Source organism: Merops nubicus, unplaced genomic scaffold (assembly GCF_000691845.1).
Source record: "Merops nubicus isolate BGI_N331 unplaced genomic scaffold, ASM69184v1 scaffold35362, whole genome shotgun sequence".
NCBI lineage: Eukaryota > Metazoa > Chordata > Aves > Coraciiformes > Meropidae > Merops > Merops nubicus.
Window position 1 is genome coordinate 1 of NW_008594900.1, and position 24,625 is coordinate 24,625.

The following is a 24,625-nucleotide window of genomic DNA, read 5'->3' on the forward strand; positions in this document are numbered from 1 at the left end:
GGCGCCGCGCCGCAAAGTTGCCGCCGTTTCGTTGCTGTCCCTCCTCTGTCTCTCGCCCCCGAGCCGTGAGTTTTCCGGAGAAAATACATTAACGAACCCTTTCGTTTGCTTGTTCCTTCAGGGTCGCGTGTTAGTTTTGTTGGAGGGGGGTGCAGGCTCTTGATTACTCGGTGAGAGAGCTGGCAGATGTCCCAAGTGAGAGAACCTCTTCCTCCGGGGCCTGAAGGGCCAGAGCAAGCTCCAACTGAAAACACCTCTTTGATCTCTCTCCCTAGAGGTAAGTTTCTTTAAAGTTTGTCTGTAATTGTTGCGCCTTTTATTTGAATGATACATTTACTGATTTGTTTTGTGGGTTTTAACTCCACTCTCCCCTCCCCCCGATCTCCCCTCGTTGGTGTAACTGTAACGCTTTCACTTCCACCTCTTTATTGTTTTAACCAGAAATTCCTATGCAGAAAATGAAAAAAAAAAAAAAAAAGCACAACAAACCCAGAAACAGGAGAAAAAAAAAAAAAAGATGCACTGATGTCAGCGTCGGTTCTCAGTACTTGAAAAACTGCAGTCATTCAGAGGCAGATGATGCTCCTTAAAAATCCCTTCATGTTTCTCAGCTTTTTATTTAGAAGCTCTTTCCTGTAAAGCTCTCCTTCCAGGTCTTGCAGTAAATTGAGAAAGGTTGATTCAGGAGCAAGGGCGTTGCTCAAGTTGGAGGTAACTTTGCTGTTTTTTTCCTTAGATTACTCTCTGATGCTGCAGCTAAAACTAGTTTCTGAGAGTATTAACTTGTTTCATATCAGCTGTTCAAAATGTTATTTGAAAGTACACTCATCTGAACAAGAAATTCTTTAAGTTATGCCTTACTTGTATTTGCACAAAATACATTGGTATCCTGGTCACCTTCATGTAGGGAAGTTTGACAAGGTTTGTTGCAGGTTATTCTCAAAATAGGAAGTACATTTGCCTCCTGAGTCCTGGCATGTGAAGAAGAGACTTAACTATTATTTTTTTCATTTACAGATACAGCTTTGTTTTCCAGAACTCTGACAGGAGTTTAAAAAGTCTCTGAAGAGCAGATAAATAAGCTTGTTCAAAAACTGTAACTTTATTCATAACTGGTTAACTGGAGCAGAGCCTGATAACACAGTTGTGCAACTGTGGATTAAAGTTGCAGTCTTGGTTTTGTAACTTGGAAAATCAATAGCTATGTGAAATCAAAGTTGAAGACTCATTTGAGAAACCAGAAAGTATCCGTAGCTAAGTAAAAAATGTTCTGGCAGGGAGACATATTAAATTGGCTTACACTTATCTTATTGTTGGTTTTGAGGTTTTTTGTCCTAGAGAATGACTCACAACTTCTTAACAGTAAAAAATAATAATAAAAGATTAGATAAAGAAGATCAAGCATGCAGAACTGAACTGCTAGAATGATGTTTTTGTTAGAAACATCAGTATCTGTGAGACATATTTATTTGGAATGTATTGTTTTCATCTGTCATGTGATCAAGTGGCCACACTGCTTAAATTCTGCATGAGGCCATACGTCAAAGGGACTGCCATCCTAAGTCAGTGAACTAACTAGCCAGCAAAGTCATCTCATTCTTGCAGTGCCACTTTAAACCGCCTTTAAACTATGAAGTAAAGTCTTACGTGTTTCCATTTGGTAAGAATTTCAATACATGCTCTTCTTTTTTATGAAAAGTAAGGAAACAAATACTGGTCTGTCCATGGGCAAGTTATGTGCAGAAAAATTGAACGACATAATTACAGTTTACAACTGTTGAGGTGGAGGATTACAAAGTTACTTTCTTAGGGATCAGTAAGGTACAAACAAGTGTAATACATTGATCCAGGTTTGCTCACTGGCCACACTTTTCTAGACACATGCTCCTTTTTAAAGCATATGTATAGTTCACAGAAAGACAAGGCTGTTTGTGTTTTTTTTTTTTTTTACAGAATTAAGTGTTCAAACACATAATTTTTATTCTAATGAACTTAGATTTAAGGATAACTGTGGATATTTGTTGCTTTTTTTTCTAGCCTAAGTCTGTTGGGGAAATGGGGGTGGAAAGAGGAAGAGGTGAGTTCATAACATTTCCAGTCTATATTCCAGCATTTCTGTTGTCAGCTTTTCAGTGTGTGGTTACAGGGTAAGGTAGTCCAGATATTGCAGGACTGAAGATCTAAGATATGTCTGGGACTTTCAACACCCCCTTTTATAGATCCAAAAGTACTCTGACTTCCCTAGAATTTGGTGATGATTTTAAAAGCTGTGGTTGAAATTCATATTATTTCTGTAAATAGGCTAGAAGTATTTGGAAAAATGTTCAATAACTCAAAATAATCACTGCTTTACTTAGAATCCCCTCACCACATTTATTTGATGACTATATATTTATAGTGTGGTACTTGAAATCTGTGTCTGACTAGAAATAAAGGTTTCTTAATCAGAAAAAAAAAATGCTTATGTTGTATAATAAAAGTATTAAGTGAATTCTTGTGAGGAAGAACTTTTTATTTTTAACAGCATATTTTAATATGCTTTTTATATATAAATACTTTGTATCCCAAGAACAAACTTCTCTTCTGTAGTTTTGTGAGGTAGCATCAGAAAATCTGGATCTCCAAAGTGCTCCTTTTGCTTGCTTTCATATACATTCAGATGCTGAAGCTGAATTGTATTTTTCCACAAAAGGAAAAGAAAGTTCAATTGAATTTTAAATTTTCAACAAATAGTTATCCCACAACCTAATTAAAAATGATACAAAAGTGATAAAGCTTAGGAAGATTCCAGTGTTATACATCAGTTGTGGACGTGCTGAAAATTGTGAGATGAGACATACTTCGGCCTAAAAATATCACATGCTCTAACTTTTGCAACTTAAAAGAATTTTTGTGTATTACTTTAACCAACATGCTCTCTTAACGTCTCCCTTGTCACTGTTCTTCCTTGTTAGTTCATTTTTGAATTAATGCATAAATATTAGTGAGATTATTGGACTTTGCTCCTCCACAATTAGTGTGCCGTAAGGGAAATTGTAGCATCTTCTTTGTGGCAATGTCAACCCTCGCTTTCAATCTCTGAACCATTATCTCTGCCAATGGAGTCTGCTGCTCTAAGGAAAAGACTAGAGGATGAAAGGTTTAACCTAATTTCAGCGAACATCTAGCTAATTTTTGCCACAGTCTTCCAAAAGTATAGCTCTACTCGTACACCCTTGTTCAAGATCCTGGGTCATGCCATCTCTTTTATCCTGTAGCTCACAGGCCTTTGAATCAAATTATGACTAATTCTACCTGTGTGCTGTGTAATGTAGTCAGTAGATAGTGTCATCTCTATGCTCAAACCACTTCCATTTTGTTGTGATCAAGTATTTTCTCCACTGGTAGGTACCAAAATAATATCCCTATGCAAGAATGTGACAATTAGTGACCATTATAATCTCTGCTTTAAGGAAAATGCTTTGTATGTTAGAGGTCATGTTTTGATTATTGCCTGGACTGCAGGAATACTTTTTTCATTAAATCGTCCGCATTTGAATAAACCATGGGATACAAAAGAGAAATTCAATGACCAAGGAACTATATTTAGAGAATCAGACCACATTTTAGAAAATGTAGGATTGTATTCTATAAAATATTTGGAATACTTCTAGCTTTACTTGGTGGTAACTGAATGGAACCTAGAATAACAGTTGAATAATATTTAGATTTCTCAATTTAGAAAGAAAATACATAATAAAAAAACTTAGGAAATTGAGACAGATAATTGCACTTCAACTATAAAAAAAATCTAATAACTCTTTAGATGATGGAAATCCATTAGAATTTTTTTTTTTTTTTAATGGAATGTCAGGAGGATGGAGAAGTTTGTTAGAAATATTAAGGGTCAATTTCTACAAGTGGCTTTTCTCTCTGGTGCAAACCATGTCACTGTTGCTGGATGGAGATGCAGTTCTGATTTGATGTTTGCAGTAACCATATTCATCAACTAATACTTCCATTCAGAAAAGTACAGAAAGCATGTGCTCCTTTTCAAGAACGTGATTCGAACCTCTTAATATTTTTTTGTGCTTAACTTTTCATGGTGAAGAGCATTAAAGGAACATGCTGGCTAGCTAGGATGGGGTGACAAAAGACTTACTGCAGGGAATGTTTGGACATTCTTGAGGCAATAAGGATTACTATCACCATAATTATTATACTTTACCAGCAATGCCTCAGTGTTATGAGTAATGGATTTTTATTGTAACAGTTAACCAATGCACTCAGATTGCTCAAACTTACCAAATACTTCTATATTTGTGTTCCCACTTGCAGTGTGACAAGAATTAAGTGAATCTGTGTTAATTTGTTTCATTACTGTCTATCTGTACCTGAGGCATTTATTGAATGTTACTGACTAAAATAAATAAGACTTTCATAAGTGTCTAACTCTAGTTTGTAATGAAAATATTCTTCTGCTTTCAGTTTCACATGCATGCCGTTCCAGTAAAGTGATTCATGTCCACATGGGTGTGATAGATTTGTATTTCATAGAGTTGACTGTAGAGGTCTTATATCCAATTTAAAATAGTTGTGTTCGATTTCATAGGCTAATCCTGTATCAGAATGATTCTTCTCAAATTCTGTTCCAGGCCCTCAGTAGTTTTATTTCTCTTTGTTTTAAACTCTTGTTTTTTCCTAATATGTAGCATCTAGCAATGAGTACGTTTATGCTAGTGTTCTTATTTAGGTCAGCAGTGCAGTTTTGAAGTGAATCTCCTGTTCCCCCCTGCTTTGGTTTGCAATGTGGAGTGATCCCGGGGAGTGACCCTGGACTGGATTCCTTTTGGACAAAATAATCTGAAAGATGCACTGCAGGAATGTGCCTAATGCACTCCAGCCACTAATAGGCTTTTAGTCTTTGAGATTAAATCTGAGAGCCAGTCCAAAGTAGAAAGCCCCTGGAACATGTATTATATGGGCTGTGTCCTTAAAATGAACTTTTTCATTGTACAGGCCCACTCTCATTGGCCCATGCTGTTGCTAATACTGCCGTAGCCACTGAGCGTTGTTTAGCACTTACATGAAACTAGTTTTGTACATGTGTGAAACATTGTTGGATGAACGACATAAACTTACTGACTGCATGACAATTAGTGTGATTATTTGTGCAAAGGCATTTTCACTTATATATTTGAACTTTTTAATGCTTCTGTTAGTGCAGAGTACTCACTTACATGTTGCTATTAATTTTCAGTTTATCACAACTGAAATTTGTCCAGGGCTGTCAAACTTGTAGTACATTCATAGTTGTTCCATAGCTTGCACCTGGAAAATTCTGTGCAGCAGCTTTCCAAGAAATTCAGTTGAATTGCTCTAATTTTGAGAGACTGATTTTTTTCAGTGATATTTTTGAGGCCACTGAAAAAGCTGTGACGAGACATTATAATGAAAGCCATTAAAATGAAATGAAAACAAATTAGTTATTTTAGTAGTAAGTTTTTAATCAAACATCTAAATCGAGGCTTCCAACTCCATAAGTTGTCAATATTAATTAGACTGTACAACCAGTCATTACTGAAATGAGTTTTTCAGACAAGTCATGAACTGAAACAGGCATTCTGTTACACCAATAGCACAGCTGAAATGACTTGTTTTGTAAAATGCCTAAAAGTTTTAAGCGTTTCATGAAGTAGCTGGTGGGTGTTACTGTTAATGATTGCATTGTGAAACCTGGTATTATCGTGGTTCCTTTGTGTTATTGTTGTGAACAGTGGAATTTTTGGTAGGAAATAGTATCCTCAGTGGTTCCTTGCCAGCGAGGATATTAATGAACAAAGGAAGCATTAGAAGTGCAGTGTTTGCCACATGTTCTTCAATCCCTCCCAGCCCTGGAGGCTTGAGACAGAGAACCATTTTGTTATCTTTCCTTTTGGAATAACAACATTCTTCAACTTTTTTGTTTCTCATAGATCTACTTTTGTTTTTGGAGTTTGTTTTTTTTTTTTTTTTTTTTTTTTTTTTTTTTTTTTTTTTCATTTTGTGTGATTTTTCTTTGCTTTGAAGGACAAAATTCCATTTGGGATGCTTTGAGCTTTTCACCTGTATGTTTAAATCTGCATCAGCTTGTTCAGGGATAACTTAGACCTCCCAAGGACTCACATTTGTATCCCACCAACTAGGTCAAATTTAGGTGTCTAAGTAAGCTTTGTCCTGTGCTTCCATCATTCCTTCGCTATTAAACAGTAAAGCTGTTGGAGTGTTCTGATTCTGCATTTCTGGAGGTTAACAATAACTCTGCTGTGCAAGTGTGTTCTCCTTGTCCTCTTCTTGATTAGAATGATGCACTCAAGTTTCCATAAGCCTTTCCCAGCAGTTACTTTTGCTTTACTTGTTATTTTGTGTGGTCCACCACAATGTTGGTGAACAAAAAATTAGTGTTATAGCATCAAACCCTTCTATTGTCACAGCAACAGGATTTTTAACTCATTTTACATCCACAGTGTCCCTCTGTCAGTTGAGAAACTCTAAACCTGTTTCTCAAGTCCAGTTTGTCATGTTGCTAGTCAAGCACTCTTACAGTTCACGTGCTTGGAAGAGATGGCTGAGTCAGCATATAGGCTTACGTGTTGCCTAATGAATAGAAGTCAGCTGCCAGTTGCACTCTGAGGAAATGCAACCCAGTAATGTGGGCACTTGTTTCCATTTTTTTTCATGTTCAAAGATTGAATATTAAATATTTACTGATGCATTTGAGCACACTGACACCCATTTCTGAGGAAACTCAAGAGATGTAGCAGGGCTTGTGGGGGCAGCTGGAGTGTGAATGTACAAATGGGGACATACTTGGAGAAAGAAATTTGGTCATTTGTTAAAGACTTGATCTCTTTGGGGTGTCCTGCAAATGTACATCCATTACTTATCTTTTTTCTTTTGTATTTTCTATCATTTGTGTATTAATTTGATGTCCCCTCAATATGCTCTATATCATTGCGGAGAAAGATAGAATAATATAGTACTGTGGAGGGATACTTCACTGGGATATTCTAAGAAATTTTCAGGCATTAGTTTGATCTATATCTCAGCAACTTTATAAAGGCAAAGAACACACGATTGGAAGGGATTTGGGGAGATTGCCTTGTGTGCCCTCTTTGTCTAACTATACATAAGTCTTTCTAGTCTGTACTAAAGCTTTCTTGACAATTCTGGCTATTTGTTGAATATTTTCTTTGATAGGGCTATTGTAATAGAAGGCTTGTTGCTGACCCAGACTGCGGACACTATTCTCTTGGTGGAGTCTTGTAAAATGTACTTGTCATGATGCAAAGAAATGTATGTAACCAGAGGCACATACTGCAAACTAAAATAGGAGCTAACGATCAATGTTACAATAGTCTCAACAGTGAAAACAAGTTTTGATTCTATGAAATAGATGTATTGCTGTGTAATTTAAAAAATAAATATAACAAGGTTATGGTAAAATTTGTGTGTACTAGAAAAGTGATTTATAGATAGTTTAATAATTCCAAATTTAAAAAAAATAAGGAGTTCACTTTGTTAATTTATTTCATGAAACTGTAATTTGGAGATGTGATTAAAACTTTAAATTTTTATTATTCAGGGGCTTACCAGTTGTCTGTAATGTAGAGCTAATTTCTACTGTTAACCATCTCAATTCTATACTTTGCCAGCATGTTGTATCTCTTCCTTATTTAAACCATAAACTTGCACTTACCTCCACAGGAGTGGAATTTGTGCCCATGCTTATCTTCAGGAAAATTCACTGGGTACTTTGTGTGGGTGTTCTCACTTTTGGCTAGAAGCTCTTCAGCTCAGGGACTGCTGTTTGTTTAGGAGAGAAGCATAGCCACACAGGTTGCTGTTCTGGGGGATGAACCATGGTAGATCAGAAGACCATGTTTGTGACATGACCTAGAGTAACTTACTGTGTTTTTGAAGAGAGATTGAATTTCTACCTCAGCACTGCCAAACTCAGGACAGTATGAGTCTTTTATTTCCATTATTTAAACTGCTAGGAAGAGCATCTCTCTTTCTTCTTGGCTGGCAGTTTTGGAGGTCAGTCATGTGAGTGGAAGGATGCACTAAAGGAAGCAGAAGCTCAAGTACTATGGACATATTATATAGGAATTCTTCAGCTTAATTAAAACAGAGAAATGTTATAAACATATTTGAAGATACACTATAAAAAAAAAAATTCCTGTCTGTGGGTAGATCCAGCCATTAGAACTTGTGCAAGCTTTAGTCTTCATTAAAGCTGCTCTGCCACAAGCACTACACATCAGAGAAGATTAAGGTCTTTGTGTCAATTCTTAATGGACTAATAGATGTTATTTTTCATAAACTACTCATCACTGTTCTTCTGCAGCTCACACAAAAATAATCGCATCAACAAAACGCAGACACAAAAGTGTTCTTGAGGCTGTCTTCATGTGTGTTTGGTTGTAGTTGGTATGTTGTAGCTGTACCTGTAGAATAAGAAAAAAATAAATAAATGCTATCATCAGCTGTTTATTATAAGGGAATAATCCAGAAATTCCCCTGTACTAAAACAGATCCGGTGCATATTCAAGAAAAAACACGTGATTAATCAAGACAGCAGTGTTTGTCTATTTTGATTGTTCTAATGTATCACAAGGGATGTATGAAAAAATCCTAAATAAACATAGCTTAAAGTCTTCTTTTTCTGAAGCCCCACTGTATGAAGTCTGTCTGAGATGGAGTTAGTTTTATTTGTAGCAGCCCCTGTGATGCTGTGTTTGGGACTTGTGATGAAAACAGGACTGATAGCAAACCAGTGGTTTGACTATTACTGTACAGTGTCAAGGTTTTCTCTTCTCCCACTTTGCCCCACCAGTGAGTGGGCTGGGGGTGGGCAGGGAGTTTGGAGGGAGCACAACTCAGACAGCTGGCTCAGGTTGACCCAGAGGGATACTCCCCTCCATATAACGTCATGAACAGCAATAAAAACTGAGGGAAGGAAGTTGTGGGGGAGGTAGCTATTGTGTGAAGATGGGCTTGGGAATCAGTCTGTCTGAGGGAGGTGGCAAGTGCTTGCCTTTTCATCACTGGTTTTAGTTTTTCTTCCTCTTTCCTCCACTTATTAAACCATATCTCAACCCAGGTTTCCCCACTTTTGCTCTTTGTAGTCTCTCCCTTCATCCTGCTGGGAGATGGGGAGTGAGGGAGTGGCCATGTGGTCTTTAGCTGCTGCCCTGGGGTCAGCCCACCACACCCACAGAGCAGTGTCTGCCAGGAGATTAGTGGCTCCAGTGGGTAGTTTTGGAGCACAAAATAAGATACCAAATACTTGTTTAAAGGTGTAGGTTTCTGATGTGCGCATTCATGGGGAAGTCTTTATGTGAATTTCAATAGATCAAAGAACAGATAATTAATGTTAATTGTTGGAAATGTGCTATCAAAATTGTTTGGTGTTCAGTTGCAGCATTGGATGTATTTTTACTTTTTAATAGTACATCTTCTTTCTTGTTAACTGCTGATATCATTTACATAGTTTTGACTGGCTGTTTACCATATCCAGCTAGAATAATAAAAGTAAAGATGAAAAATACACACATAACCTACACAGTAAAAAAGTAGATAGTCAACTGAAAACTATCAGAGGACTGAAAACTAAATCTTTCTGAGTAATGATGACTGATCGTGTTCTGCACTTCTTCAGTTTTCTTAGATAAAAACGTAATCTAGAACACTGAGGGCCCCATAATATTTAACATTAATGTTTCCTTAGAGCTGTTCATTGTTTACTGCATGAAATAGTAGGGCTCTGCGAAGTCATATCATATACATGAAAATTGTACACAGTAACTGCAGTTTTGTATTACCCCTGCCAGGTAGATAGTTGTAATCTTGGTGTTGTTACTGCAGTAAAATAATTTAAGGGGAAAATCACTTAAAATAGCTCATTTAAGCTTGCTCTGTGTGGAAAGCAGAGTGCATTTACACTAGCTCTCTCCAGGACATTACTTATTTTCCTTCCATCTGTTTCAGGACACTTTTCAAACAATTTTGAAACACATTTGCACGTAATACCTAACTGCACAGGCAAAATCATCATACTTCAATACATTGTATCTGATTGGTACCAAATAGAAATAATTTGCATCTGATAGCTGTAAAAGGGGTTGAAAAAATCTGGGATTTTTTGTTTGATAGGCTGAGTATCTAGGTGAGATTAAGCCAGAGCAAGACATGAGACTCAATGAAGTCAATGGATATCTTTCCAATCACTTCAGTAACTTTACAGCAATCCCAGTGAAACAGTTTGTCTCAGGGTTGGCTTGAGGAAATATTGACAAGTTGTTGAAGAAATGGTGATGGAAGAGAGGTCTGAGAGAGAAGTACTACAGAGGTAGCTGGGTCAGACACTTCAGAGGTGGAAATTAATAGAAGGGGAGCAGCAGTGCTTGAAGGCACATGCTACTATACATACAATATGGCATATATTATTTTGAGTGATGTTCAATGCCTCAGTTTAATAGGGTGGATAACAAAAGGAGAAAGTTAGAACTTAAAATCAAACTGCTATGGGTTACCTAAAGAAACTAACCTTTCCTATGTCACAGGAGCAAGAAGTGATTTTTCTCTGTCTCAGGACTAAAGTTGTTGCTTTACTAGAGGCTATGGTATCATTACATTGTGATAAATGGTTTATAAACAGGTCCTTGTTTGAAGCAAAGAAACAGACCTAACAGTCTTTTTAATAATTGCTCATTTAAGTCTATGGTAAATGTTAAATGTTGTACATATACTCAAAAAATGGTAGAGTCTGAAACGATTTAGAGTTCTACAGATCCCTTGAGTAAGTGATAGAAACTGATAATCTGTCACTCTGAATAATGAACAAAGTAATTCCAGAGTTGGAAATGCTTCTTTAAATGCCAGGAAAAACCTGTAGCAATCAAGAACAGAAAAATTTGTGTGTGTAAATTTGACTATTAAAACACTAATGACAGTGAAAATGAAATCTATCATTTACCTTGCTTTGAGAAAGTGCAGGTCTGCATGTGTTAACTGGCAAAATCATCAAAACAAGACCTTCTATCTTGTGAATAAAGCTTAAGAATCTCTCGAATAACCTCACCATGGAAATATGCCTGCATCTTATATATACTTGGAGAGAAGAAATTATTTTCCCTTTCATCATGGGCTAAACATTGACTTTCATGCAGGAATGGCTTTCAAAATGATAGTTTTCCAATAAAAAATAGGTAATTGTGTTATCATCAATTTTATGAATTTGTGTGCTTATCAGTTTTGAAGTTTCAACAATATTTGTCTTTATACATTCAAGTGTAAATAATAGAGAACAGACCTGTGGAATTTTTGTGGCTTTTATATGCCAGAGCCAGATGTATATGGGGAAAAAATGTTTTGTTGGGTGACAGAGTAATTCAAATTTATATCTGAAAATTTTACGGAAGGTAACTAAATGTAAACAAACTCAACCATAACTTGTTACAAAAGCTGCTGAGTATTATTCTGCATATTTAAACACAATATGGCTGAAAGACTTTCTTAAAAGAGGAATTATTTTGATCTGCACAAGAAAACAAATTTAAAATAAACTTTATTAGGACACATTTTGAAGGAAACTACATGAGATTCTAAGACATGTTATATTTTATGCTGTCTTGGTTTTAGTTTTCAAAGATGAGTTTTGTTCATGTAGAGGAAAAATACCATAGAAACTAATATCTTAAAATTTCTTTTGACTTAGAAAAAAACGAGCAAGAGAATACTGCGGCAGGAGATAAAGACATAAAACAGCCTTCCAGTAACCAAAGTGTACAAGCAGAGATACAAGATCAGTCCCTGTGGGGAAATCGCACTGATGGTGACCTCATCAGAAGTAAGTATTTCCAGAACAAATTGCTGCCATTTAGGCTTGCTTTCGCAGTGTAACGGGATACTGCCTGTTGAATCAGTTAAATGCATGTCAAATGCATTTGTGTTACAACTATAATGCATGTCTACCAAATTTATTTCCCAGAATGACTCCTGTCAGCGTGCATAAGAAACGAGTTCAAAGAAAGGTGTGGTCTGGGTGGTGCAGTTTAATATAGACAGACCTCTGTAGCATCTGCATTTTAAAGCTTTAATCTTATATTCTCTTATTATTCATAATGGGATCTGTATATTTAACAGACTCATGAGCAGTATGCAACAATGCTAGGTGTCATTGACCCTGATTTCTCAGGGTATACATTTAAGTGGCAGAGTAAATTGTGCTGAAAGCAGTTCTGAGTACTGGTCAGGTGTAGTTTATAAAGAGTTTTGAATCCTAAAGTAGTTATTCCTTTCAAAACAAGAAGAATGCCGTAAGGCATAAGTTGCTATTCTATGGAACAGTTTTGTTTTGTTTTGCTCTAAATTAGTTTTTACAAGTCCTCATTGCTAGTGTATGTCTTTAAAACATAAAATGGTATGCAAGATTATTCCCATTTTTCTGTCTTGAGCTGAGGATCATATGCTGTCCAGAAGAACATCCACAATTGCACCTGCCTGAGGTGAAAATATTTGTGTTAACTGCCAGTGCTAATGCGACTTTAAAATCCTGTGAATGCTTGAAGGTTAGTTTCTCAAAGGGAGGGGCAGCAGGAGAAACAGCTCTCTAATTATAGGGTGTATTCAGAAAGCAAATGGAGTAAATGCTGAGTGTGCTTCAGCTCTTTGAGATTGTAGTCTGACCACACACTTCAGGGTCAGTCTGTCTTTACACTGCGCACGTACTACGCCCTACACAGTAGGGTAAATTCATATTTCTGAACGTGCTGTTGTCATAGCTGGTCACTTTCGCTGGAGTTATCTGTTTCTTTTAGTTGTTGGGGCTTTGGTTTGGTTGTGTGTGTTTGTTTGCTTTTAATCTTACCTATACAGTTCTTCTGAACTTTGTGTCACTATTTTAAGTTCTTTCCAAATCTTAGTTAATCCCTTTTCCTAAATAATGAATCCCTGTAAATACTTATACCCTTAATGTATTGAAGCTGTGCTTCCTCTGCTCTGTTCACTGGAAGCCACTGTAGTGGCTGCAATGGGGAAGTGGGGGAGAAAAAGATAAACGTTTTCAGTGAATAGCAGATTATGCAAGTCACTGGTAAAGTGACTTGGCAGTTATATGGAGTTATAAGTCTCTATGATGGCAGGCTTATCTGCTGCTGAATTAAAAAAAGGTTAACAGGAAAAAGGGCAAAGATAGGATGGACTACTCCAGTGTACGTAACTGTGCTCCCCCTGGAGTCACTAGTAGTTTGACTTTGTGAAAAGCAAATTAAGGTGAAACCTGGAGGTTTCCAAAGCTCCTAGCATTCATAATTTTTTGTGTAGTAGTGGCTTTATATAGTGTTTGAGTAGCTGCTATGATGAAGTCCTCACCATGTTTCAAATCCATTGATTTTTTTAACCTGAAATGTTAATGGTCTTCTAGATGGGCACAACAAAAGTGTTGAAATTAAAGGAGCTTCCTCTTCTTCCTTTTTGGGCTGTGGCTATGAGTAGCAAAGTCTATTTTACTTGAAAAAATTGAGGAACAGTGGTTGACTCAATTAACAGTACTACCTGTATTCGGCAGAAGTTTTACACCTTAATCTACCTAGTAACTAAAGTCTGAAAAATAAAACAGGCAGGTCAAAGAGATGCTTGTGTCTCACAAACGTTTCTTAGGTATTTAATCTGAAATAAGAAGTATTGTAGCTCAAAATAGTTGTGATTCAACCAGATCTGTTACCCCACTAGACTAAAGTTTGCAGAATATTGCATATCGAAATGAGCTTAAGGTTAGCTCTAAACAGTGTTTTGATTACTGTCTATTTTGAAACTTGAAATTGTTTCTTTAAATTGTTTTAGACAGGGCATACTTCAATTTTCTTAACAACCATTTGCCACTATCCTAATGATTCAGTTCCTTTCTTTCCAATACAGATAGTTTTCCACCCCCACAGTTGATACATACCTCATTTGTGTTAGCCTTAGTTTTCACTTTATAAACGTTTCCAGCATTTAATTTCCAAGGTTTTCTTTGCAGCTGTTTTATCCTGCTGTTATATGGAAGTTGATTAATCAGACAGTTTTATTGGCACACCAACAACGAAGTCCAGTGTTAGAGTCTCTGTAATGACTTCATTATGCATGATTTCTCATTTGCACTTGTGAACTCAGTTTACCAGGCAACATAAATAAACTAAAATGCTGCCCCCATTTTTCCATAGTAAGATGTTTTCAGTTCACCTTGCCGTGCCCTTGAAGTCCTTTTCTCAAGCCTCCTTTTATTAATATCCAGATGATGAGTTTTCCCCCAGATTAGTGCTTTCTCCTCCTCCTTTGGAACATACCTTCTCCCCCTGAATGAAAATGTTGATAATATCCTGGGTAAAGGTGTAATCTTATGGGAAGCTTCAACCACAGAATGAATCGGTTTTGAAGAGTGCTTGAGAGTCAGAAGATCACGATATACTGACATGTAAACAGGGAGGAGCTAAAGAAGAAGAAAATAGTTGCATTACCTTTTTGTGTTAACTGTTAATGCACTTGGGTAACTGTTATGGGAATACTGTGTTCTGTTAGTGAAGGGTCAGGGGAGAACCACAAATATCTCAGGAATCACTGGAGTAGTTGAAAATATGCCTTATTATGGAAAAACTCCTGGAATGCAATCTGTTTAGTGTTAACAAGGGGGTTATAGAGGGGCCTGCCTAGTCCCCAAGAAGCGTGATACCACAATGAAGAGAAATTTGGTAAGACAGTTCTTCAACTGTAGCAGACAAAGGGAGAACTAGATGTGATGTCTGAAAGTCATCAGACTAGAAATAAGGTGTACATTTTTTAACACAGTATTTGAGAATAGAAAGAACTGTCAAATATATGGTGGAGTTAGGTGTGCTAAATAGGCTTTATTCTTCACAAGGTGACTATTGCTGTTCGTATCCTTCAATTTTAGAATCTGAGTGAGGGAGAGTCTCTGTTTTATAGCAGTTCCCCCAAACTGGGATAACCTCTATGTTTCAGCCCAGGTATTCTGCAAGGCAATGCTGAGACCTCTTCCTCTCAGACACAAATGTATTTAATATTTTGTTTCAGGCTGTAGAGGTTCTGCTTTTCAAAAGAGTTTAGCCTTAGAATAGCTCTATCTGCTTTTTCTTCTTCATCAGTGCATTTTAAATATCTGCAAACACCTTCTGCTTGTTTTCATATGATCTGGTGGCCTGTGATGGAGACATTTTGCTTCTGTTATCACTCGCCTTTAGCAAGTGAGGAAGAGTGGATGTTAAAATGTGCAGCATGGTAACTTTTAGCTATAAGATTGATGCCATAGGAGATTTTGTTGCTTCATGTTACCTCAATGCCCTGCTTTGTTCTTTGGGAAATGTTGGGTTTTTTTTTCCTCTCTTTAAAAAAAAAAGTCTATAAAGGTAGATTTCAGAATATTTAGGCAGAATTTTTACATTTTTACTAGGTTATCATCAACATGTGTTGTTATGCAGGGGAAGGAATGTTTAGGAGGGAGGATAATGCCAGTCTTGAACTCTATTTGCTTGTGAGGATTTAATCTTCTTTCCAGTTCTCAAGCAGGACCTTAGCTATGTGATATTTAAGAAAACAAAAAACACCTACCATAGATTCAAATTGTCATGAATAATTGATTAATAATAATCCAATTCTCAAGATTAAATACCTAAAATATGCCCATGTTTTACAGATAGAAAGGTCATTGCTATCCATCATTTCCTAGCTTCAATTGCCTTTTTCTCCTCTGTGAAACACCCTCCTCATAAGAACAGTTCTTCACAGAAAGGGATGCTTCATTCAGCTCTGTGGAGATAAAACAATTGCACTTGTTCTTGTGCCCACTGTTTTATTTACTATATTCTTTATTGCATTTAGTTTTGCTGAAATATAGACCTACATATTTTTATCTTTTTGTTTTCTATAGTTCTATGTTGACATTTTTACTTTACATGACTACTTATTTACTTTTAATGTCTGGAGATTCCCTTTTCCTTCTGGCTAAGTGAGTGAGTGATTTCCACAGTATAAATTATGTGGTTTGTGTTTGGGACTTTTTTCCCAACAAGAAGAAGAAAATCAGCTGTTAGAACTGTTCTTTTTGTGTGATATTAATCCAAATACCTTTTCTTGGCTAATTTATGGTGCATAGTCATCTTACAATTATTGTGATTTTAGATGACTGTGTTTATTCTGTCTAAAAAATAGTGCAAAGTGCTTGAGATAAGTAGTTCTTTTCAAAGCTAGAAAGTATGACAGATACAGTCTTCTTGCAGCATAACTGAGTGAGTACAGAAATTGTGCAGAATAGATAATGGAAATTATTCAAAATATATTGCTGAATCTGAAAGGTGTATTCTTTTCATTAAAGAAGTGATTGTGGTTGGACTCCATGCTCTTAAAGATCTTTTCCAACCTAAAAGATTTTGTGGTTCTGTGATTAATGTACAATTTTCCAAATATACCCAGGTATAAAAATGTGTGAGCCTGTGAATGAACAAAACTTCAATCAGTTCAGTACTTAAATATAGGAATGCATATTTGATATTAAGATCCTTCTTCTTTTTAAAAGATAAATCTTTGAGGATACTGGCCACTAGAAGTAATGGAGGTGCGAAGGTGCTCCCAGAGAACTCTTCTCCCAGAAAGACTTTGTAATCCTCTCCCCAGCAGAGAATGAGCCTATGTTACTCCTGTTTCTCCCTCCAATGTGACAGATCTCTTACTACTTCTGTTTCAAAAGTCCTCAGAAAACTCCTCTTGTGCCTATTCAGGAGTCTGATGGGTTTTTAACTTCATCCCAACCAGCTGTAGAATGGCTGACAACACATGCATTTTTGAAAACATACTGTAACATTTATTGTAATAGTTTTGTACTTGTTTTGGCTGGGAAAGAATAAATTTTCCTTATAGCTGCGTACTGGAGTTACACTGTGGTGTTTTTTTCAGCCACTAACTAGTGAAATATGAGTTTGACTAGATAAACTGGAAGAAAGGTAAATAAGTTGTACAGGATATACAGAGTATTCATGCCAGTCAAGATAAAGCATCTCATAAAGGTGGTAGTGAAAATCAAGCTGTTTAACAAAATCTTAGAATTTAGTTGGCTTACAGGCAGGTCACTGTATTGTGCGTCAGAAGTACTAAGGCCTGTGAAGCACCCATGGATTTATTCCTACTGATGATGCACTAGTTGAAGATGAGGAAAAGAATAAAAAACAGTGCTCTTGCAGTAGGCCGAGAAATACAAATGAGAAATCAGAAAACAGGGCTATCAAGATACCAAGAGACCAAACATTTTCAGTATCCCAAATAAACTAAGGACAGTTGGCAGCTGGTGCTTACATACGCAACTGGAGCTCATGTTTGCCACTGTTCACCTGTGTCTTGATGACTCAGCTGGGGTTGTTTAGATTTTCCTCCTCCTTTTTTTAATGGCTGTAGTTCATGCATTCTTTCCAGTCTCTACCTGGAAGACTTCTGCAGAAAGTTAGGGCTTTTCTTGCTGAAAGTGTATCCGTCTTTTCATCATTTTTATTTCCCTTAGGAATTTGTGGGATCAAACCTCTCAGCTGAGACAATTTTACGTCCGTGGAATTTCACACCTTGTTGTTGCTCAACCATAGCATTTTCATTTAATTGTCATTTCACCCTGTCCTGGGCAGAGAGGCATTTTCACAGATAGCTGTAACATTACAGTTACAGTCTTCAGAGTTCAAGACTGGGCTTTTGCTGTTTACAGAAGTTGCCTGTGGACCGGCCAGAGTGCTGCTGAAGTTATTCATCCCTTAGTTGTAAACAAAGCTGCCAGGGGATGCAGATGTTTTCTGTGTAACCTCTTCCCGTTGTCTCCAGGTTGCAAGTTTTGAAGCAATGCAGTTAATGATGGGCTGCAATAGGTGAGGAATTTGTATACTCTGTGGTGGCTCCATGGGGAGAAATAAACTTGCTGTTGTTGATCCATTACAGAGCAGTAGTCAGACTTCAATGACAACTTTAAACTGCACCAGATTACCATAAGATAGATACATGCATTCTGCATATCACTAGTAGCCAGAATTACCTGGAGCCTTTAATTTTCTGTTTTACTTTGCTTCTGACTCTCAGAACATCATGTGAGTTTATGGTCTGAGGCTGGGGAAGTTTGGATGGCAGTAATCATCGGTACCAGACAAAGGTGAAATTCTTCAAGTAATGCGAAGATTACTGTGCTTGTTGTGTTTGAGCCTGAAGTAAACTGTATCTTAATTTCAGAACATTTTCCTGTGTTGTATTGGTACTGTCTCAGAATTAATGTGCTGTTATGCCTAGATGGGAAAGCATATTCATATTCTTTTCCTGGTTAGTTCTTTGTATAGGGGAAAAGTACAGTATATTTGTAGTGTTTCCTTAAAGAGGAAGAGCAATAAAACTCTGACTGTGTTATATGTGAACTATTATGCTGCAAAACCAATGAGTCAGTGTGGTTTTAGTCTGCTATTTTCAATGCTAACAGTATTCGTTTGGCCATTTTTAGCAAAGAAAACACCAAATTACAAAGTATGTGAAAGTACAGTCATGCAAGGTGTAGTTCAGGAACCTGTCTTCTGGCAAAAGTGTCTTGAACTTAAACCATGGCAAAAATTCTCCTAGTTTTTCACTCTGTAAATTTTATTTTATATTTGCTGTCATGTGTGTGGAATGCGTGGGGTAGATTTTATACAGCTGAAAAGTAGTACTGTATATTGTGTGTACAAAAGTAAACTAATTCTTCAAAATTTAGACACAAAAAATAGTTTTTAATCTTTTTAATTTTATATTTACTGATTAAAAAATGGTCTCAGCAGAAGACTTAGCTAAATAAATAGGGTTAGACATTTTTCTTCTTTAAATGACTATACAGGGGGAAGAAAGGTCTGAATTCTGTTCTGCATTCTGGTAATATCTGCAGTGCAAAAGTACTCATAAGTACCTTTTTTCTGAATGTTTTTTTGTAAAAGAAAAGGAAAAACAGGAGCCTGTGACCTATTTGCAGGTTGGTGTTGTGGTGATGGTTTTTTGTTTTCCCTTAAAGAAAAAAAAATTCTTCATGATCCAAACCCAAAAGATCCCTTTGAAAAACTTTCAAATGTCAAACAACTGTGGTCACCCAGGCTATTTCTATTACTGGGGTGTGGACCTGCTGGAGCGTGTCCAGAGAAGGGCCACGAGAATGATCCGAGGGCTGGAGCAGCTCTCCTACGAGGACAGACTGAGAGAGTTGGGGCTGTTCAGTCTGGAGAAGAGAAGGCTCCGAGGTGACCTTATTGTGGCCTTCCAGTATCTTAGGGGGGCCTACAAGAAAGCTGGGGAGGGACTTTTTAGGATATCGAGTAACAACAGGATTAGGGGGAATGGGGCAAAGCTGGAAGTGGGCAGATTCAGGCTGGATGTGAGGAAGAAGTTCTTCACCATGAGAGTGGTGAGACCCTGGAATGGGTTGCCCAGGGAGGTGGTTGAGGCCCCATCCCTGGGGGTCTTTAAGGCCAGGCTGGATGAGGCTCTGGGCAGCCTGATCTAGTGGGAGGTGTCCCTGCTCATGGCAGAGGGGTTGGAACTGGGGGATCCTTGTGGTCCCTTCCAACCCTGACAGACTGATCTGTTTTTAGCAGAGGACTTTAGAGCCCTAATGGCTCAATGGTTGGACTTGATGATCTTGGAGGTCTCCTCCAACCTAAAGGATTCTATGATTCTATAACCCTTCAGTAGGTGCCTATAAGAAAGATGGGGCTAGTCTTTTTAGGAGGGTCAATTGCAACAGGACAAAAGGCTAGTGGTTTTAAACCAAACGAGGGTAGACTAGATATAAGGAAGAAATTTTTTTACAGTGGGTAGTGGTGAAACACAGCAACATTTTGCCAAGAGAGGTGGTAGATGCCTCATCCCTGGAAACACTCATGGTCAGGTTGGATGAGGTTCTCAACAACCTGATCTGGTTGAGCATGTTCCTGCTTACTGCAGGGAGGTTGGTCCACATGACTTTTAAAGGTCCCTCCAACCCAAGCTATTCTGTGATTCTGATTCTAGTTATAAAGATCTGTGTGTTTCGTAACAGTCTTCGTTACAGCCATTCTGTAAACTATTCTGTGCTGCATCAAGACCTGGAAACTTGAAACTAGTGTGAGTTTTATATGTACAGCAAGTGACACAATGTTTAACTTTGGAAAGGTATGGAAGGAAAAAAAAAACCCACACAATACCATTTTAAAGGAGGAAGTATAATAAAAGTTATCTTTTTTTGTCTTCCTTCCTCTTCTTGTTCCTCCCCTTTGACTGTTACATCATTCTCTGTCCACTTGATTTGCTGATTCCATCTGTAGCGTTATTCCCAAGGAATATTTGCCCTACAGTTTAATCAATAAACTCAACCTTAATTTTAAATGAATCACTGTTAGGGTTTGACCATATCTGTATCACAGAGCATCCACTACTCCTGCTTTATGAGAAGAACAGCCTGATGGAGAGACCTATTTGCTGTGCCATGCTTCCTCCTTGAACAACAGAAAATAGCCTAGCAAAAGCTTTCTTTCATTATAATGTCTATAGCCACACTAGGGATTCTACTAGGATAGCTGGAATAGGGTAAGAAGTTTAGGTCTTACTGTCAATATTTTGTTGGGTATGTGTGGAACAGGTCCTTATGACAAAGGGGAGAAGGCTTCTGTGATAGCACAGGGAAGGTTCCTGTAGAATAATCCACTTTGCTCTTGAAACAAACTCAGAGTTAGACACCCATTTCACAATTACTGTAGTGGAATGGCACTTCGAAGTTTTAATCATTAAAAAAAACCCCATCCTTTAGAAATCATGATAATTTTGGAAGAAAGGAAAGGATATGGATTGGTGATTATAGCAGAAAGAGAAATTATGGCTATTGTGGTGGATTTAAAGTTGGAAGAGTGCTGAAAACTGCTCCCATTCTTAATAATTTGTTCTGCATCCACTTTTCCATGTTTATTTTGTACAGTAAAAAGAGAGAATTGACTGACCCATCCCTATTATAGTTACTGTCTCTTGGCTATTTTTCTCTTTTCTGTTTGCTTAATTTTCTCTAGTCCCCTTTTCCCCTCTTTTTGTTGTTTGAAGACTCTGTTTTCCTGTTTCCTCACTTTCTCTATGACAATACCGTATCTGTACAGGATAATAGGAAAGAAAAATAACAGGAAAGTTGTCCTTTGAGTATGACTGAAAATATTTTTAAAGTGCTTCAGTATAAAGGACTGTTCACTTTAGCTCTTGTGTGTTAACATCAACATTTAAACTATTTTGTAAGTAGAAATTAACCTTCTTATTAGAATGACTATTTTGACGGTTGGAGAATTAACAGTAAAACATGACAAAAAGGTACTGTGCATTCAGGAGAAAAAACACAACCGTTTCAACTGTATCAACTGTTAAATGTTACAACGAACTATAAAAATTTTAGCTTCTGGAGTCATATGATTTTGTGAGATTTAAAGTTTTGTAAAATAGACAAAAAATTAACCTAGTCTTTGTTTCTAGCTACTGTCGAAACCTGAAAGTTAAAGACTCAAATTTGAGAATGCAAATAAAAAGGATGTATTTTGAAATAAAATATTGAAGATTTTTTAGTAGTTTGGCTTGGCAGTACTGCACAGTACAAAACCAAGGGATTTTGTCTAAAGTAATGCTAATTAAGCACAAGGTGATAGGAAGGTGTTGTGATTGTGAGTTGTTAATGCGAGCAGCCTAAGAAAATGATACGGCACAATAAAATTCTAGGTAGTTATGCTGAAGGAACAGTAAAGAAAAAGGTGCTAGAATGAAATCCCAGTGGTAGGGTTATGGCAGCACTGCACATGAAACGGCAGATGGAATGACTCTGTAGTAGAGTGGATAAGTATGTATCAAAACCAGAGCAGTTCTGTCCTTCCTGGAATGGTCTCCTTAGAGCTGTTCTGTGTGGGGCCAAGAAACAAGGCTGAGATGTTTCCCAAGCACAGAGCAGCTGCACAGCACAGAGGTGAAGGCAGCAGTTTGGCTCACCCATCACCAGCCTGGTTGAGCTGCTGTTGCTGCTGATGACATGAATGCTTTTCTGGGGCTGAAGGCTTGTGTAAGAAATGAAGGAAGGCTGTTTGCATTTGGTGTAGTTGCTGTCTTTACTCTGAGATGAGGACTGCCACTGTACTTTGGGTCTTTCAGGGTAAGAGGGGGATGCTGTCTCAGTTCTGACTTTTTAAAGCTCTTGAAATGTAAAACCTTTCAGTTAGTCCTTCATATTATTTTTAAATGTAAAAATGGACAATGTGTGAATAATGTTGACATAGCACAGATTTCAGTGCTGTATGTGCACTCCATTAAAAAAAAAAATTGTGATTAGGGTACATAAAGATTTTCTTTTTCTCTGCAAATAAAGTGAAGCATGTTTTCTTAATAACACAAAAAAAAGGTTTTCAGGAAAAAAAGATGTTTGTTGCAAGAAGTACCGATTGAAAGCATGGACCTTGTCCAAATTTAAATGCTACTTAAAGTATTTTTGAACAAAAGGTGAACTAAATAAACTTTAGTGGGCCAAGTTAGATAGGTTTATAAGTTGAAATGAGGGGGTTTTTATCATTTGAATAGAGAATGGAAATGATTCCATATGTAATATTGAATAATTTTAAACATGTTGAAATAAGAATACTCTGTTTCTGTATGTTAGAGTTAGAAAACATTATTTTGCTATTCAGTCAGTTCTGCAGTATGAGGACTTGGTAGGTGCTACTGGCCTCTACTATACTAAATGGTTTGGGCACAATAATTTCATAGAGATTGATATCTTGTTTCATGAACCGAGTGGACAATAATAATTTTAGCTCAGCTGTGGGATGAAAGAAAAAAAGTTTTATAGGTAGTTTCATCCCATTAAGACAATTTAGCTGTTTCTTCAGGTAATCTGGTGCTTTCTCTTTTGCGTTAATGGATTTGTTTCTCTAAATTTTTGTGCTTGTAGCTCTTGGTCACTGATGTGACACTGTATTTTTCTAGCAGGACAGATTCATAACTGTGTGGGTCAGATATCGGAGCTTGTGAATTGTTTGAGCAGCTTATGCTTTGCTTCCTTTCAGGAAATGAAGTGCATCATTTTTACAGGAAGTTCAGTCTTCACCAAGCACGGTCAGCCATTTGGCTTTTTCACTGCTCTAAGGGGTGTGTGCTTGAGCAGCAGGCAAAACCTACATATTTTTCTTTTTTTACTGTATTGAATTCATATAACAGAGGTTGTGTGTGAAAGCTTGGCCAGGATGGGTGGTTTTGCTCAGATGAGTCAGAAAGAGGACTTCCTAGATCATTTTGGTAGCGTACAGTAAATAAGTAAAAAGCATTTTCCTTTGTGCTAAGTACTGGTGGCAATGAGTACATGTTGAGCACATTCAGCTTTGAATTGAACACAAAAATCTTAGCTGATAAATTTTTATGTTCTGAAATATAATGCTGCCTTTCCCTTCAGCATGTGGAACAACTGTTTTACTGTAAAACAAAGTCAAACTGCCTGTGGGGTGGGGAGGGAAAGCGCAGTGATCTCTGATGCAGAGATGCAGCCTTGAGTCCATAGTTGCTTGTAGTTTTGAATCTGGCGAAGGAAAAAAGAGAATTTTGGGTTTTCAAGGACTCTGCTAAGAGGACTTTTTAAGATCTTTTCTCAACTGTCTGATTTGTACAGCTTACAAAAAAAAAATTGGGGTGAGAATGTGCTGTATCACTTCAAGTCACACTAAAACAGTTCAGAAAAGGAAAAAGAGCTCTTATTTCTGGGCCATCCTGATGCCAAGCTGGAACATTAGTGGCATAAGCCAGCCCAAGAGCCAGCTTTGGTTGGCAGCCAGCTATACCGGGACTTTCTGTGTGTGACTTAAAATTCTTTGGTAGCCATGGGGTCCCTGGAGTACTCTGGGATAGAGACCCCCTACTCATCCAGCCCATAGACATAGCATCCAGGTGGATTGGCAATAAGGATCCTGTGCCCATCTAGGCTGTGCTTGCTATGAAGGGATTCCTGTAGCTGAAGGACATCTGTGTTACAGACTAACTCTTCTTATGTGTTGTTGGCCATACAAATATATGTTGCTTCTCTTTCTCCTCACATTTGCTTTTTCAGGACTGGGAAATAGATGGACACTTGGCTGCACTCTCTGCGATGTTTCCACATCTTTTTTTCTCCTACTGATAATCACTCTTAACTATCCAGCCTGTAGTAATGACAAACTGGGTCATGAGAGTTATTGTTGTGGACGTCAAGTCCTACGCCCTGCTTTCTGACACAGAATTTCCATTTTCCATCATAGTGCCACTGCTGAATATGGCTGAGTTTTGGCCTGGGCTCCGGGAGCCTCTCTGACCTCAGGCAGAAGGGCAGCTTGCTTCAGCGCCAGATCGCTGTATAAGTACGAGGTGTTTACCTTTGGTTTATTTCACTGCTTATCAACTAGCGATTTATCATTTAATTCTTTTCTTACTTGTAAAATTTGTAGCAAGTGCTTCAGCTCTAGTGGGATTTATTTGTGATGTTTTTTTTTGTCTCTTATCCCTACTATTTTCTGCCCTCACAGACTGAAGTGGCTCAGCTCACTATGTATTT

At 37.4% G+C, this 24,625-nt stretch overlaps 1 protein-coding gene across 1 annotated transcript in view; it reads left to right on the forward strand.

The window, feature by feature from the left end:
• The first annotated feature begins 186 nt into the window (after positions 1–186).
• MDFIC (MyoD family inhibitor domain containing) overlaps positions 187–24,625 on the forward strand; it is a 44,525-nt gene continuing 20,086 nt past the window's right edge. Inside the window, exons 1-2 of the mRNA XM_008935903.1 lie at positions 187–277; positions 11,741–11,872. Of these exons, the coding sequence (XP_008934151.1) occupies positions 187–277; positions 11,741–11,872 (223 nt within the window). The remainder of the gene's footprint in view (positions 278–11,740; positions 11,873–24,625) is intronic.